Consider the following 13,225-nt stretch of genomic DNA (forward strand, 5'->3'; position numbering starts at 1 on the left):
TTATTAAACTCTGACAAAAAAGCAGTGAATGGAATGAAGTTCTGCCAATTTTAAGAAGAAATATGTTTTTAGTAAATCAGGCCAAGGATGGGTTTCAGGGCCATGTGACTAATTTGACAGTTGAGTTACTTTAATGCAGTGCACACTGAAGATGCAAACCCAGCAATCTGTCTTTGAGTGGCGCTGAATTCTGAGTAGCTGAATCTCTTCTGTGTTCTCTTTCACTTCCATGTAAGACCATTGTCCATATTAAATGAAAAAAGGCACAACAGCAGCTACCAGCCACTCTCTTGGTACCAGTATCCACATCCATGTTAACCAGGTTTTGGTAGCTCTAACACCTGAGTATAGGCATTCAGGAAGGACCACAGATGGCAGTTCTAGTATCAAATCAGACTGGATGCTAGAAACATACATTGACACTGCCACCCATGAGGTGAGGGTTGGTTGCTGTTTCCTTGTACCTCTGAGCTGAGAGCACACAACCTCTGTGGAAATGCTTTCTGGAAAAAGAGAAAATTGGGGATGCATTGATAGCGAATATGGTACACAGAGGGAGGTTTCTGGAACTTCACAGTGGGAGGCTTCTGCCAACTCTGTTCGCTTTTCCCAAATGTTGAGATTTCATGTCTGCTGTTTGCAGGAAATGAAATCTATCACCATCATCCTTAGTCACTAAGGTATTTGTAGAATCTTTGTTCACTTCATACTCAGGAGAGGTGTGACAGCTTTGATTTTTGTAGTGGCTTCCTGAGAGAAACAGATTTTTGAGACCAGCGCAGTAGGTGCAGAGCTGCTGTTTCAGCTGTAGGAGTTCTGCCTCCATAGGGTCAGATGACGCAGCTGACACCTTCCTTCGGGGAGGGTGTCTGACAGCTCTGGTGCAGTGGTGCTTTGCCTTCTCTGAGGGGGAGAGCTGAGTAAGACAGCCCTACCTACCCACTTGCAGGAGGCGAGATACCACAAACACTTTCTTGCTACTAAAGAATTGCTTCCAAATTGGTTCCAATCTTTTACATTTTCCTGGGCTATGAACATGTATAATAAATAGCTCATGTCTCTGAGGGTTAGAAACCCACTTGCTGCTGAAATAAAATATCTTTGTGATACTTTGAACGCTGTTCTAATTCCTTCATTTTTTATGACTTTTTTTCTGCAATGTTAATTAGGAATCAGTTTTTAAAAATAATTTGAATTCCAGATAATGCTTACTGTATCATAAAAGTGTTAAAAATATTATAGTCTTATTTAGCTTTTTACGTCTTTTAATTTTTACAACATTTAGAAGACACTGGTATTATAACATGGATGTGATTCATGCTGAGAAGCCTACAGAAATATCTGCAAATAAAAGTGGAGACGGATAATCAAAATGGCACCATGTTCCAGATCATCTTAATTCAAAATTTAAAAAATGCTGGTTCTTCCTGTTTTGTGCTTGTTTTAGGTGCTCTCTGTTCAGCTGGGACTCCATAGATATACTAAAAGTAAGCATTTCATGGTGGAAATGCTTTCACACTGACCTGAGCTTCAATTCACAATTTGAAAGTTTTAAGGTTTTTCTTAAGGACTTCCTTTGTGGAACAGTCAGGTTTGATGATCACCTTTTTTCAGATTTTGTGACAATGTTTGTTGCCAGCGTGACAGCTTTAAGTGAAAACTTGATCTACAGCCTTTTGTCTTCAGCTCAAGGTGTATATATATATCAATATACTAATATAGTATTTAGTTTTGTAATGTTTACAGTAAAGAAAGGCTGGGTTGGAATGACTTATAAAGAAATAATTCAGCAGAGTCAGGTTTCACATAGCTGAAGTAAATGTCACTGTGATGGAGTTAGTGTATGATAGGCAGGCTTATATTTCTGTTTACTAGCAGGCTTTTTATTCTTTTAATATTTGATTTGTTATTCACATTATTTTGGTGTTTGGTAGGCTGGAGCTCAGGTGCCTTCAATAAGTTTTTGTCTGGCCTCTGTTCTTTTCTTGTAATGGCACGAAGCTCAGGATTTGCTTTCTTCTGGATCATTTTCTCATGCAATTCAGTGCCTTAGGTAGGTGTGGATCTGCACAAAGGAAGGTATGACACAGGGGACAGCAGGACTGCTTTCTTGGGTGGTGGTGCCATTTCATACCAGTTTAACAGATTAGTCAACCTTATGTCTCCCCTGAGTGATTTTTCTTAATCTGTTGTTTTTATCATTACCTTTATTTTCCTGTGTAGCAACAATAGTAATGCTTAAACAATGAGCTATATTTAAGATGTGCTTTACAAGGCATGCATAAAATTTTTACTTCTTCCATGACATTTCTGTTACCTAGTGTCATATTGGTGAGATGTGATACATTTTTTCCTGTAGATCTTGAAATGCTTGGTTTTTTTGTAGAATTTTTTGTTTTGGCTTGGTTTCTTTTTTTTTTTTTGAGGGTGTTTTGTTTTTAATTATTAGTTTCAGAAGGGTGTTTGATGCACTGGCAGTCTGAGTGTGCTAATAGTTACCTATCACACTTCGATTCATTGGAGCAACAAGTCATTTACTTCTCGTTATAATCTGAGGCTTGAGAAGGTCAGAGGACAAAACTCCACACATATATATGATAAATTTCTTGTGTTACTGCAGAAGTTTGTATGTTGTTTGGAAAATGCCCTGTAGAGTGAACTGAAGCTTGCTGTGACAAATCTAAGCTGAACAGCTGGGGTCAGTTCAAGTCTTGTAAAGATTTCCTGGTGCTACCCCTGGTCAGGGATGAGGGACTAAATTGTAGTGAATAAAAATGATATTTTTTTTTCTTTTTCATTTGCCTGCTCTTTGAACTTGTTTTGAAGGTATACACTGAACAACTTCTGGTCCGTAGATTTGCATTCTGAGTATTGTAACCCTTCTGAATGAGGTTGAAAAGTAATTGTTGGAGGCTTTGTTATGAGATATTTAAATGAATACTCTGGACTAGATTTTTTTTTTTTCCTTGAAAGTTTAGATTCTATTGCTAATGTTTGCTCTAAGCTGATTGCTTGCAGCTTTATGGAAATCTTGATTCTTAAAACAGGAGGAGTACTGGGATTTCACTTTGCCAAACAAAACCATATTTTTCTGATATGTCTTTGCAAATAAAGATATTAAGAAAATATGGTTATACATTTAGTGGTTGAAAAGCACTAAATGGGAGCTGAGCTCAACCTTTTTGATGAGGTTGGAGTCAAGGAGTAGGATGTGAACATTTATCATGACTGCTAAGCTGAGTAGGATGGGAGAGTTTTGTGTTTTGTTGGTTTTCTTTTTGGTGTGTCTCATCCCTGTCTTATCCCCCCATTTCCCACTCTGAGGGCTTGTTAACATTTTTAGTTTGTTCTTTTTTAGCTTTCAGGATGGCATTGCTCAGCTTCTCTTGGAATATTTTAATTGTGGGTAGAACAACTTTAAATTATGTTTTGCATAGCAAACAAAAACATGAACTGAATACTGTTTCACTCAGTTTGAAACTTATATCTGGAAGGCTGAAGAGTGATTTTTGGGGGTCTTGTACTAATGATGTATGTAGTTCATTTTTTCTGTTTTCTGGGTTTGTGTGTGATTTTTGTACTGCAGTCTGCACGTCTTGTAACACTTCTGACTATAACTGCAGACATTTCATAGGCCAGGTGAGTGTTTCTGTCAGGCCACCTTTACTTTTGAGAAAAGGGATGCCAGAGAAAGATGTATATGCTAAAGATAAGTATGCACAGCTAAGCAGAAGAGCTGTATGCCCCAGACTGTGAATATATCTTTTCATGAAGAATTATTCTTATTTTTGCTTCCTTTTCCTTCTTCTTTGTCCCTTACCCCTTCCAAGTTAGACCTCTTTTCTTCTTTCCTGTTTCAGGAGCTTTAGACCTTAGCCCTGCATGAGTGCTAACAGCCTGAGTTCATGTCTCTTGTACAAGCTGCTTTTATTTGCTTTGATGCCATCCTCCACCCCACCTTTGTGAGCAGCTCTGGGAGTGGTGGAGAGGAGCTTTCCTATTGATTCTGCAGATTGGAATTACCAGGGACATGGATAAGTGTTTGGGCCAGGGAAGAGAAAGTGGGACACAAGCCTTTTATCGCAGTGGTTGTGAAGATTGGTGGTCTCTCCTTCCTTCTGCCATGTTACTAACAATGCCTCTGTTAGCCATGGTGTACTCAACAGCTGAGGGGATTTTCTGGTGGATGGCTTCAACCCCACCCAGTCTTTTAGTTCAGTTCTTAGTTTCTGATGACAAAGTAATGATACAATTAGACACTAAACAGTCAGGATCCTGAGGATCCTCAGGGTGGGAAAGCAAACTTTTTTGGATCTAGTTTACTTTGTGGCCTAAACAACTTATGTCAAAGAAAGGTAGGAGGTGCCTTGGGAGGCTGGGGTGGGGAAGGGAGTAATGCTTTTTTAATCTGATTGAATGTCTGAGTATAAGCTCAGATGGCATGGGGCAGGTCAATCAGCCCTTGTCACATTGTTTTGTCCTGTACTTGCTATTTTGATATGCAGTTAAATCATTACAGTTGCAGGGGCAAAGTGGTTTTGTTTACTAATCTGTTCTGGTTTGCTCTCTTTCAGGTCTCCCTTGCAATTATGGAGTTTTAGAAGAATAAGGTAGTGTGGAGGGGGAATCCCCCTCTGCACACTAGAGGTAGTTCACTTTTGGAATTTTCTATGGACAAGATTATTTGTTATATAAAATGGTGAAATAAGACTTCTAAAAATATATATTTATAAATATTTATTTGGATCAAGTGCCAAACATAACAGTACAAAGACTTCTAATGGCAGCTTAATAAACTTGGATTTACATCCTTGGAATTATAATTTTTCTAAGGCACTGTGTTGTGTACTCAATTGGAGTGCCTTGATACACTTAAGGGTTGTTTCCCTTAAGGAGAAGAGCACCTTTAGCACTGAAGATGAATTCTTACATGCCAGAGTGCACTTCAAAGTGTCGATCTCTACAGCATGCTTTGGATGTTATTTCTGTAGTTACCAGAGGAAGTGAAGGCCAGATCAAGGCCTTTCTCTCTTCTTACTGCTACAATGCTGCAACTATCAAAGATGCCTTTGGTAGAAATGTTATACATCTTGCTTCGTCTTGTGGCAAAAAAGGTGTGCTGGACTGGTTGGCTGAGACCAAAGGAGTGGATCTCTTGGCAAAAGACAAAGAGTCTGGATGGACAGCTTTGCACAGAAGTATATTTTATGGATACATTGATTGTGTTTTGTCATTACTGAAGGTGAGTGATCTGCAACTGTAATTTTCCTTGGCACCTACAATTTTTAGAGTTGTATTGCTTTTGTAAAAGTGTGTTTTTAAACTTGACTGGAAGCCTCTTGAGGCTTGTCTTAATACTGTGCTCAGATTGCAGTGCATTGATTTACTTGAAGGTTGTCTCTGTTAATACAGATGTCTGCCTTTGCCCATGCAGAAATCAGCACTGAGAAAGGATCCCTGATTAATTGTGGACTTCCTTGAAGACTCGTTTCTGTAGATGATCTTAAAAGTAGAGGATCTTAAAAATAGAGAGTGGTCAGACTAAAGATACTCTGAAAATAGACCTGCAATAATTGTATCAATTGATGTTAGAGAACATGAAAAATAAGGGAAAATTAAATGGAGTTATAATTAGAAATTAATCTTATATTTAAGAGATAAACAATTAAAGATATGGAGTATTCTATTAAGTGACTCTCCATTTCATTAGTATTTTAAACCAGGGCTTTTGCTCAGTCCCCCTTATTCCTTTCTTACAACTGTTGTTTCTTCCCATCCAATTAGCAAGTTGTATATATTTTTAATTAATTTTCCTTCTGTTCCTCCTATTGCAAGTACAGCAAAGGGAAGAGATGTTTGTTTGAGATGTTCAGAGTCTCTTTAACCATGTGAGAAAATGAAATATTTGTGGTTCAAGGTTTTTTAAAAAGAAACCTTTTAAGGCAGAGAATGTTCCATTTCGAATGCAGACTTTTAAAATTACAATGACTAGCCATTTGTAGATGTAACTCTGCTTCCTACAAGACTTTAAATAGAAAGATGGTGGATCTGGTATGGTCTGATAACTGTTAAATATTTATTTCATGTGCTGTCCCCTTACAGAGTGGGGAAGTTTTCATTAAACTTGAAAAATGTAGATGTTTTTATAAGCATTGTACGAATGATTCTGTTCTCTAGAAAACTGGAAACTGTGCATGTGACATATGAAAAAGTATTCAGTCCTCTAGTGCATGTGTGTATATCTGTATCTTTGATATTTGCTTACAGGAGGCCTGTACAGCTTTTCCCCAATGTCTTTTACTTTTCTGTCAGTTACATAAGTGAATGAGATTTTTTTACTAGCCAGCTCGGCTGATATTGTTCTAAGAAGCAGCACAAAACAGTTCATGGAGGCTGCTCTCTCCTCTAGTTCCTTAACTGAAGTCTGTCTGCTGTACTGTGTCATAAAAAGGATGTGTTCTTAAGGTATTATAGCGACAACAGGAACTGATTATAGAATGGAATTATGAAATAGGTGAGATAGAGGAAATCTCTGAAGATTGCCTAATCTAGCCCCCATGCTCAGGCAAGGTCAGCTGGAGCAGATCAGGACTATGTCTGCTTGGATTTTGAGCAGAGCATCAGATGTCTCTGTTCCAATGTTTTATTATCAGTGCAGTAAAAATGTGGTTTAGATTTAAACAGGATTTCTTGTATGTTAGTTTGTGCCCATTGCCACTTTTTCTGTCACTGGATATCGCTGTCATCCCTACCTCTGACCTCCAGTTAGGTATTTATTATGTATGATTAGGCTTGCTGTCCCCCTCCCCCATCCCAAACCTTCTCTAGGCTAAGCATCCCAGCTCTCTCAGCTTCTCTTTCAACGTCAGATGCCCCAGTCATTATCTTCATGGTCTTTTGCTGAGCTTGCTCCTCTATGTCCTTATCTGTCTGGGAGTCCAGACCTGAACCCAGCACTCCAGTGCTGAGTAATGCTTGCTGGCAACACTCCCACCTGCAGCCCTGGATGCTTTCAGCATTCTTAACTCTGAGCTTGCTGGCTTGTGGTCATCTGGTGGTCTACAAGAGTCCCTAATTCCTTTTCTACTAAGGTGCTTTCTAGTCATTCAGCCTCCAGCTGTACCAGTTCACCGGGTTGTTCTTCCCCAGGACCAGGATTTGCATTTCCCTTTTTTGAACTTCATGTGGTTCCTCTTCCTGTTGCTCTAGCTTGTCAAAGTCCCTTTGAATGTCAGCATAACCCTCTGACTTATCAGCCACTCCTCCTGGTCTCCTGTCATCACCTTTGCTGAGGGAGCAGCACTCTAGCCTGTCATCCAGGTTGTTAGTCAAGATGTTAAACAGTAGCAGCTCCAGAATGAGCCCCTGGATTCCTAAACTAGTGTGGATGGCAGACTTCTGCTGTGGGCTGGAGGTATTCTTGGCTTATTCTCAGGCTGTATCTAAGTACGAGATTTGCCATGCAGCAATTGGAGTTTGTTTTCACAAATTCCGACCATGTGAATATCCCTACAGCCTCTGTCTGTTTGTGAATATTTTAAACAACTTCCAGAAATGAAGAATATCCAGCTATCTGTTAGGTCATAAAAATAGGTCAGTCTTTTCTGTTATATGGCAAATTAATCCCAGCCCTGTTGCACTAGGGTTGTCTTTATAATTTGGAGAACGTGTGCTGTTGTTCTTCTGGGGAATGTTTTTTCAAAAAAAGTTGTATTTCATGTGTTTACCTCTTAAGTGTGAGGTTTTCTAAGGTATCCTTTATATTAGCCATGACCTCAGGTACAAGGTACACAGGTACAGCTGAGTTGGCTATTAGATTCTATTTGAGGACATCTGGAGTTCCCTTTTGGGAGGTGATTGATGGCACTTGACTTCCTTCCTAAAATTAATGCTGCTGTAGCTGCACTCTTTTTTATTGAAAAAATGGTATTTACAGAGATTGTCTGTGTCTGTCTAAGTTCTGAAAGAATGACCTGTACATGCTTTGTGCCTCTGAACCTTCCCTAATGCTCTCTTTCCTGGCTGTTTGTGTCCTCTTGCCTTTTCTCAGCAACTGTGAAACTCTGTTCCTTGCTTGTTTTCAAAGTCATAGTATTTTATTTTTTATTTTGTCACTTGTCTAGTTTGTCAAAACTGATTCTGTAGAATGCCAGTTGAAGAAAATGCATCCTTTGAAGCTGGTAAATTAATTTTTGGTGAATACTTGCCATTCCTAGATGTCAGTGCTTTATCTTCACATCTGTTCCCTTTGTGTTTTGCTGGTTACAGTTTATTACACAGTCAGTGTTGAGACAATAAAATCCATGTTAATATATCAACAAGATGTATACATGGCAGAACAGATTTGCAATATTTTTGGTTTATTTTAGATTTGCATACAGTTTACTTGAATCTGAAAATTTTCTTTTATCAGTATTAAACTTCAATTAAAGGTATGTTTTGCTCCTTAAAAGGTTTACCTGGTTTACATCAAGCTATGCAGTTAAAATTAACTTGAGTTCTTCTCCTCTCCTCTTTCAGCATGGTGTTAGTCTGTATGTTCAGGATAAAGAAGGCTTATCAGCCCTGGATCTTGTGATGAAAGATAGGCCTATCCATGTGGTGTTCAAGAAAACTGGTAAGAAATAAAATAGTCTAATTTTGCAATGAGATCTGTTTCAACAATGTATTAATGAATGCACCAGTGTATACAATGTTTTCTGTTTTTAATTGGCAATTCATAAATTGAGATGCCTGTTGCTAGTGTTGATCATCTGTACAACATTATTATTTGAATATTTTGTCATGGTACCTTACTTCTTATAATATTAAATGTTTTTAAAGTTCAGTTTTAGATAAAAAAAATTCCTCTTCAATTTTTAGATAGAAATAGCAACTGCTGTTTTTTGAAGTCAATATGCACAATACTGATAAATTTACCAGAGAGGATTTTTTCACTACAGATCCCACAGAAGTCTACACCTGGGGAAACAATATAAATTTTACTTTGGGCCATGGTGGTCAGCAGGGTAGACATCATCCTGAATTGGTGGACCTTTTTCCTCGGAATGGCGTATATATTAAACAGGTATTCCTCATGTATTACACAGGCACTTTTCCTGGTGGGGGTGTGTAAGGGGGAAAAAGTAACCAAGGAGTTATCAAACATTGAAGATTTCCATGGAAAAACAGTTGTTGGTGCCTTCCCCTCTCTGCCCACCTCCTTACCTCCCTGCACCCCATTCACCATCACTGAAATTGTGCTCCTCTGTTTTCTGGGGAGAACAGGGGTTTCTATATTATTTATTTTGGATATATGGCTTGTGTGTCATTAAATACTTGACACTTCTGTACCTGTTTTGAGCTGCTGACTTACTGTATGACTTCAGTCAGATTTTGAACTGAAGTGGAATAATAAATGTGCTTGGTACTTGTTGAATTAAAATTCATCTTGTGTTCAAAGCAGCATATGCTGTTAAGCACATGTCTCTAATAACTTCTTGTGACTTCAGTTTGAGAATATTTGAAAGTTTAAAGTACAACTTGAGCAAACATTCAGGGCAGACAATCTGTGCTGCAGTCTTAACATGTTTTCTTTGGCATTTCTGAGGCAGCATTGTGGACCTTAAGACTCAGTCTTTTGAGTTTCTGTTAGCCTATGGGGCCATGCTTGATCTTATTTTAATAAACTGAAACTGTTGATCTCTTCAAGTAGCTTAAGGCAGTACATAATATGTTTAAAGCAAGTATTTTATGTGTCCTATGATTTAATACCACTATCTTGTATTTTCATGAATATAGCTTTAAAGCAGAACTTACTCACAAAGTACTTATGGCAGGTGTTTTCAGATTATCTAGAAAAATTAATCTGTCCTATGTTGCCTCTTCCCCATCCATTTTTTGCTATTTTTTCAGGTGGTACTCTGCAAATTCCACTCTGTGTTCCTTTCCCACAAAGGCCAAGTGTATACATGTGGACATGGACAAGGAGGGCGCTTGGGTCATGGTGATGAACAAACGTGCTTGGTATGCTGTCTTGTATTACTCCTTGTAGTCTACTATGATGTTTCTTTTATTTCTAGCAGCAAGTCTAAAAAGGGAATTAGAGTTTCTGTCAGTGTACTTTCAAAATCAGTTTGCTATTCATTTTAAACCAAACTCCTTGTTTCCCACTAAGTAACAGAAAAACTCCAGTGCTAATAGTGAGGTGGCAGAGAGAAGAGGAATGTGCATTTAATTATAGTTTAACTTCAGATAGCTAGATGCTGTGGTCAAACTTGTGTTGAGTTGATTTAAAGGCCAGCTGATGCTAGCTAAGTGAAAGCAAATGTTTTTTGTCTGGGCTTTTTTGGCAGAGAAACAGCAGTACAGCGCTGGAAAGCTGTAGTGGCAGGAAGAGGGCTGGTAGGGTTGCTTTTTACTAGACTTATGCAACTTAATTGAAAAGTCATTTTCATTTGAATAGTACATTGTTGCAACACATAAAACTAAAATTTGAGAAGACTAAATATGATGACAATTCTTAGACTTAAGCATCTTATCCTACTTTGTAGTATGCATTTATCTTGCAGCATAGTAATTTTTAAAAATTTCTAATATTGAGTAGAACCTGATATTCTGTTGCTGAATGCTATAGTGGAGACTAGAGCTCACATTTTCTTACTTTTTGTAAAAGAAAGTAATTCTGTTAAATTAGGATTTTTTTTTCAAATTGCTTTTCAAAATTGTGATGTTACATGGTTGAATAAAGGAGAAGTCATGTTAGAGTGCATCGAGATTCAAAGATACAGAACTGCTTCCTTATTCTGTGAAATTTCATTAGGATTATCCTGTGTTGGAGGAAGATAGCTTTAGTGTTTGTGGTACTTAAAATACCACGTGATAGTTAATATTTGTTCAGCTGTCCTGAAGATGTAGTTTCCAATCTAATTTCAGAGCAGGTGGTTTAAAATTCATCTCTCATGATAGAAAAGGACATTTCCCTGATAGCATTTCAAATGAAAGTAATTAATCTTACTGCACTGGATGTGGTTGTTATGTTAATGAGTGTGTTGTGTGCTCAAATGCATTTTATCTTTATTTCAATATTTGGTCCTGACTTTCTGTTGGTGTAACTTTAGTTTCGTGGATGACCACTGGTTAATAACAAAACAATATGCTTTTATATCAACTCTTTTTTTCCTGATTCAGGTTCCAAGACTTGTTGAAGGCTTAACTGGTCATCAGTGCTCTCAGATAGCTGCAGCTAAGGATCATACTGTTGTTCTAACAGAAGATGGATATGTTTACACATTTGGTTTGAATACTTTCCATCAATTGGGTATTCTTCCTCCTCCTTCTAATTGCAGTGTTCCAAGACAGGTAAAAATAACATCAGTCAAAGCTTAATTGTTTGGTGTTGCTGTTTTGGTTTCTCTTAACAGAAAGTAAAATGTGAAGATTATAAAAATAACCCCTTAACTTTTTCAGAACAGCAAAGTTTAATGTGAGTTCAGATAAATCTTGATTCTGTGTTATCAGACATCTCAGATCTTAACTGTGTTCTGATAAATGTCTGAGTTTGTAACCTGAACAAGACCAAAATTTGTAGTGTGATACAAGGTACAGCTGCCAAAACCCTTTTCTTCCCTCTTCCCCAGATTGTTCTGTAGCTGAAGTATTAATAGGTATGTATCACTTGAGAATCATGGTCTGAACTCCTTTTGGATCACTGGATGATGGCTCTCAGGGTTTGAGCATTACATCCTTTGCTGGAAGCACTGGATGGAGTCAGTGCTTTGGGAAGAGTAGTGACAGGGAAGAGGGGGTATGGGCATCAGCAGCTTAACTATATTTCTATGCCTAATGTCTATTTTTTTTTTGTAAGTAAAGAAGTTTTAAGTAGAGCAACATGGCACTATTAGTGTCAAAAAGAATGATTGGCCAAAATGCAACAGGATAGTGTTTTGGGGTACCGTGTGTTCTTTAGTAGTGTGATGACAGCTCTATATCCAAAGTATTTGCTATGATTTTATCATCTTAATATGGAAAATTTAAGTTAAATGTGAAGTGTGGAATTAGTAGTGTAGTGTTCTGCAGTGTGTTTAGGCCATTAGGACTTCCGAGTTTAAACTTCTATTTGACATTTTGCAGCACCTGAGTCTTTTGTGGCTGTGCTATTCATGTCCTGTTCAGTCGTGTTCAACATCTTACATATGAAGACAGCCCAAGGAGACTTGATTCTAGTTCTGATTAGCTATTACAAAAAGTTGTTCTTTTTTTCATTAGTGCGATAGTTCCCCACTTGACAAACTTCTGAAATAATTTGATTTATTAGACTGTATGTGGATTGATATTAGTGCTTCATTCTTGATGACTTTAGGAGTTAAATGTTGTCAGAAGTTTGTACATGTGAAATTCACCTGTTGCTACCTAATATTAAGATGTACTTTGGATTTGTGCTTAGGTTCAGGCAAAAAACCTGAAAGGTAGAATGGTGATTGGAGTGGCTGCAGGCAGATTCCATACTGTGCTATGGACTAAGGAAGCAGTGTATACCATGGGGCTGAATGGCGGCCAACTAGGTAAGGTAGAAGCATTCTGACAGTAAAACCCAGCCATTGAAAGATGTTCATGCTTAACCTATCATCTGCTTCTGAGAACAGAAGCCTGGATAAAGCTTTTTTCTCTCTCTCTCTCTCTTTTTTTTTTTTTTAACCAATCTGATGACATCATCCCTTCACACTTCTTTCAAAGAATATTTTTTGTTCCTACCAATTACTTCACATTTAGAGATGACAGGAGCTTGTCAGATTTAGCTCTCATTTGAACTCTTTTTAACTTTTACCTTCCATGTATCTTGTGTGGTCCTGCTACTGGATACTTTGAGGAAATGGAATGTTGCTGTGTTGGAAATTACTCCAAGGCAATCCTTCCAGCAATCTGGCTGGCACTGCTTTTAATAAATTATAAACTAGCCTTCAGCTCTCCTGCCTATGTCCTTCTTTCATCAAGCACTGTAAACATGCTACTGATAACTTTTTCCGTACTAACTTTTTAAAGTTAAATACTTTCCTATATCTAGATTTTTTTCAGCAATACCACTACCAGAATCTTCAGTTAACTTTTTTCTTATTCTGAAATCAAAAAGAACCTTTTAAAAATATAAAAAGAACCTTTTAAAAATATATTTCCAACCAGTGAACTTAATTTTTTGTATGAATGGGACATTTTAATTGCTTTTATCTTTTTTAATAAACAGGTATTG

The 13,225-nt window shown here is 37.7% G+C and overlaps 1 protein-coding gene across 2 annotated transcripts in view; it reads left to right on the forward strand.

Annotated features, from left to right (window-relative positions):
- IBTK (inhibitor of Bruton tyrosine kinase) overlaps positions 1-13,225 on the forward strand; it is a 52,987-nt gene that overhangs the window by 3,102 nt on the left and 36,660 nt on the right. For both annotated transcript variants that reach the window (XM_071444091.1, XM_071444100.1), the window contains exons 2-7: positions 4,575-5,242; positions 8,521-8,617; positions 8,943-9,067; positions 9,895-10,005; positions 11,170-11,340; positions 12,425-12,542. In XM_071444091.1, the coding sequence (XP_071300192.1) occupies positions 4,919-5,242; positions 8,521-8,617; positions 8,943-9,067; positions 9,895-10,005; positions 11,170-11,340; positions 12,425-12,542 (946 nt within the window). In that variant the 5' untranslated portion in view covers positions 4,575-4,918. The remainder of the gene's footprint in view (positions 1-4,574; positions 5,243-8,520; positions 8,618-8,942; positions 9,068-9,894; positions 10,006-11,169; positions 11,341-12,424; positions 12,543-13,225) is intronic.

Source organism: Agelaius tricolor, unplaced genomic scaffold, assembly GCF_023055355.1.
Source record: "Agelaius tricolor isolate 1412-34295 unplaced genomic scaffold, bAgeTri1.0.p SCAF_1, whole genome shotgun sequence".
Classification (NCBI taxonomy): Eukaryota; Metazoa; Chordata; class Aves; order Passeriformes; family Icteridae; genus Agelaius; species Agelaius tricolor.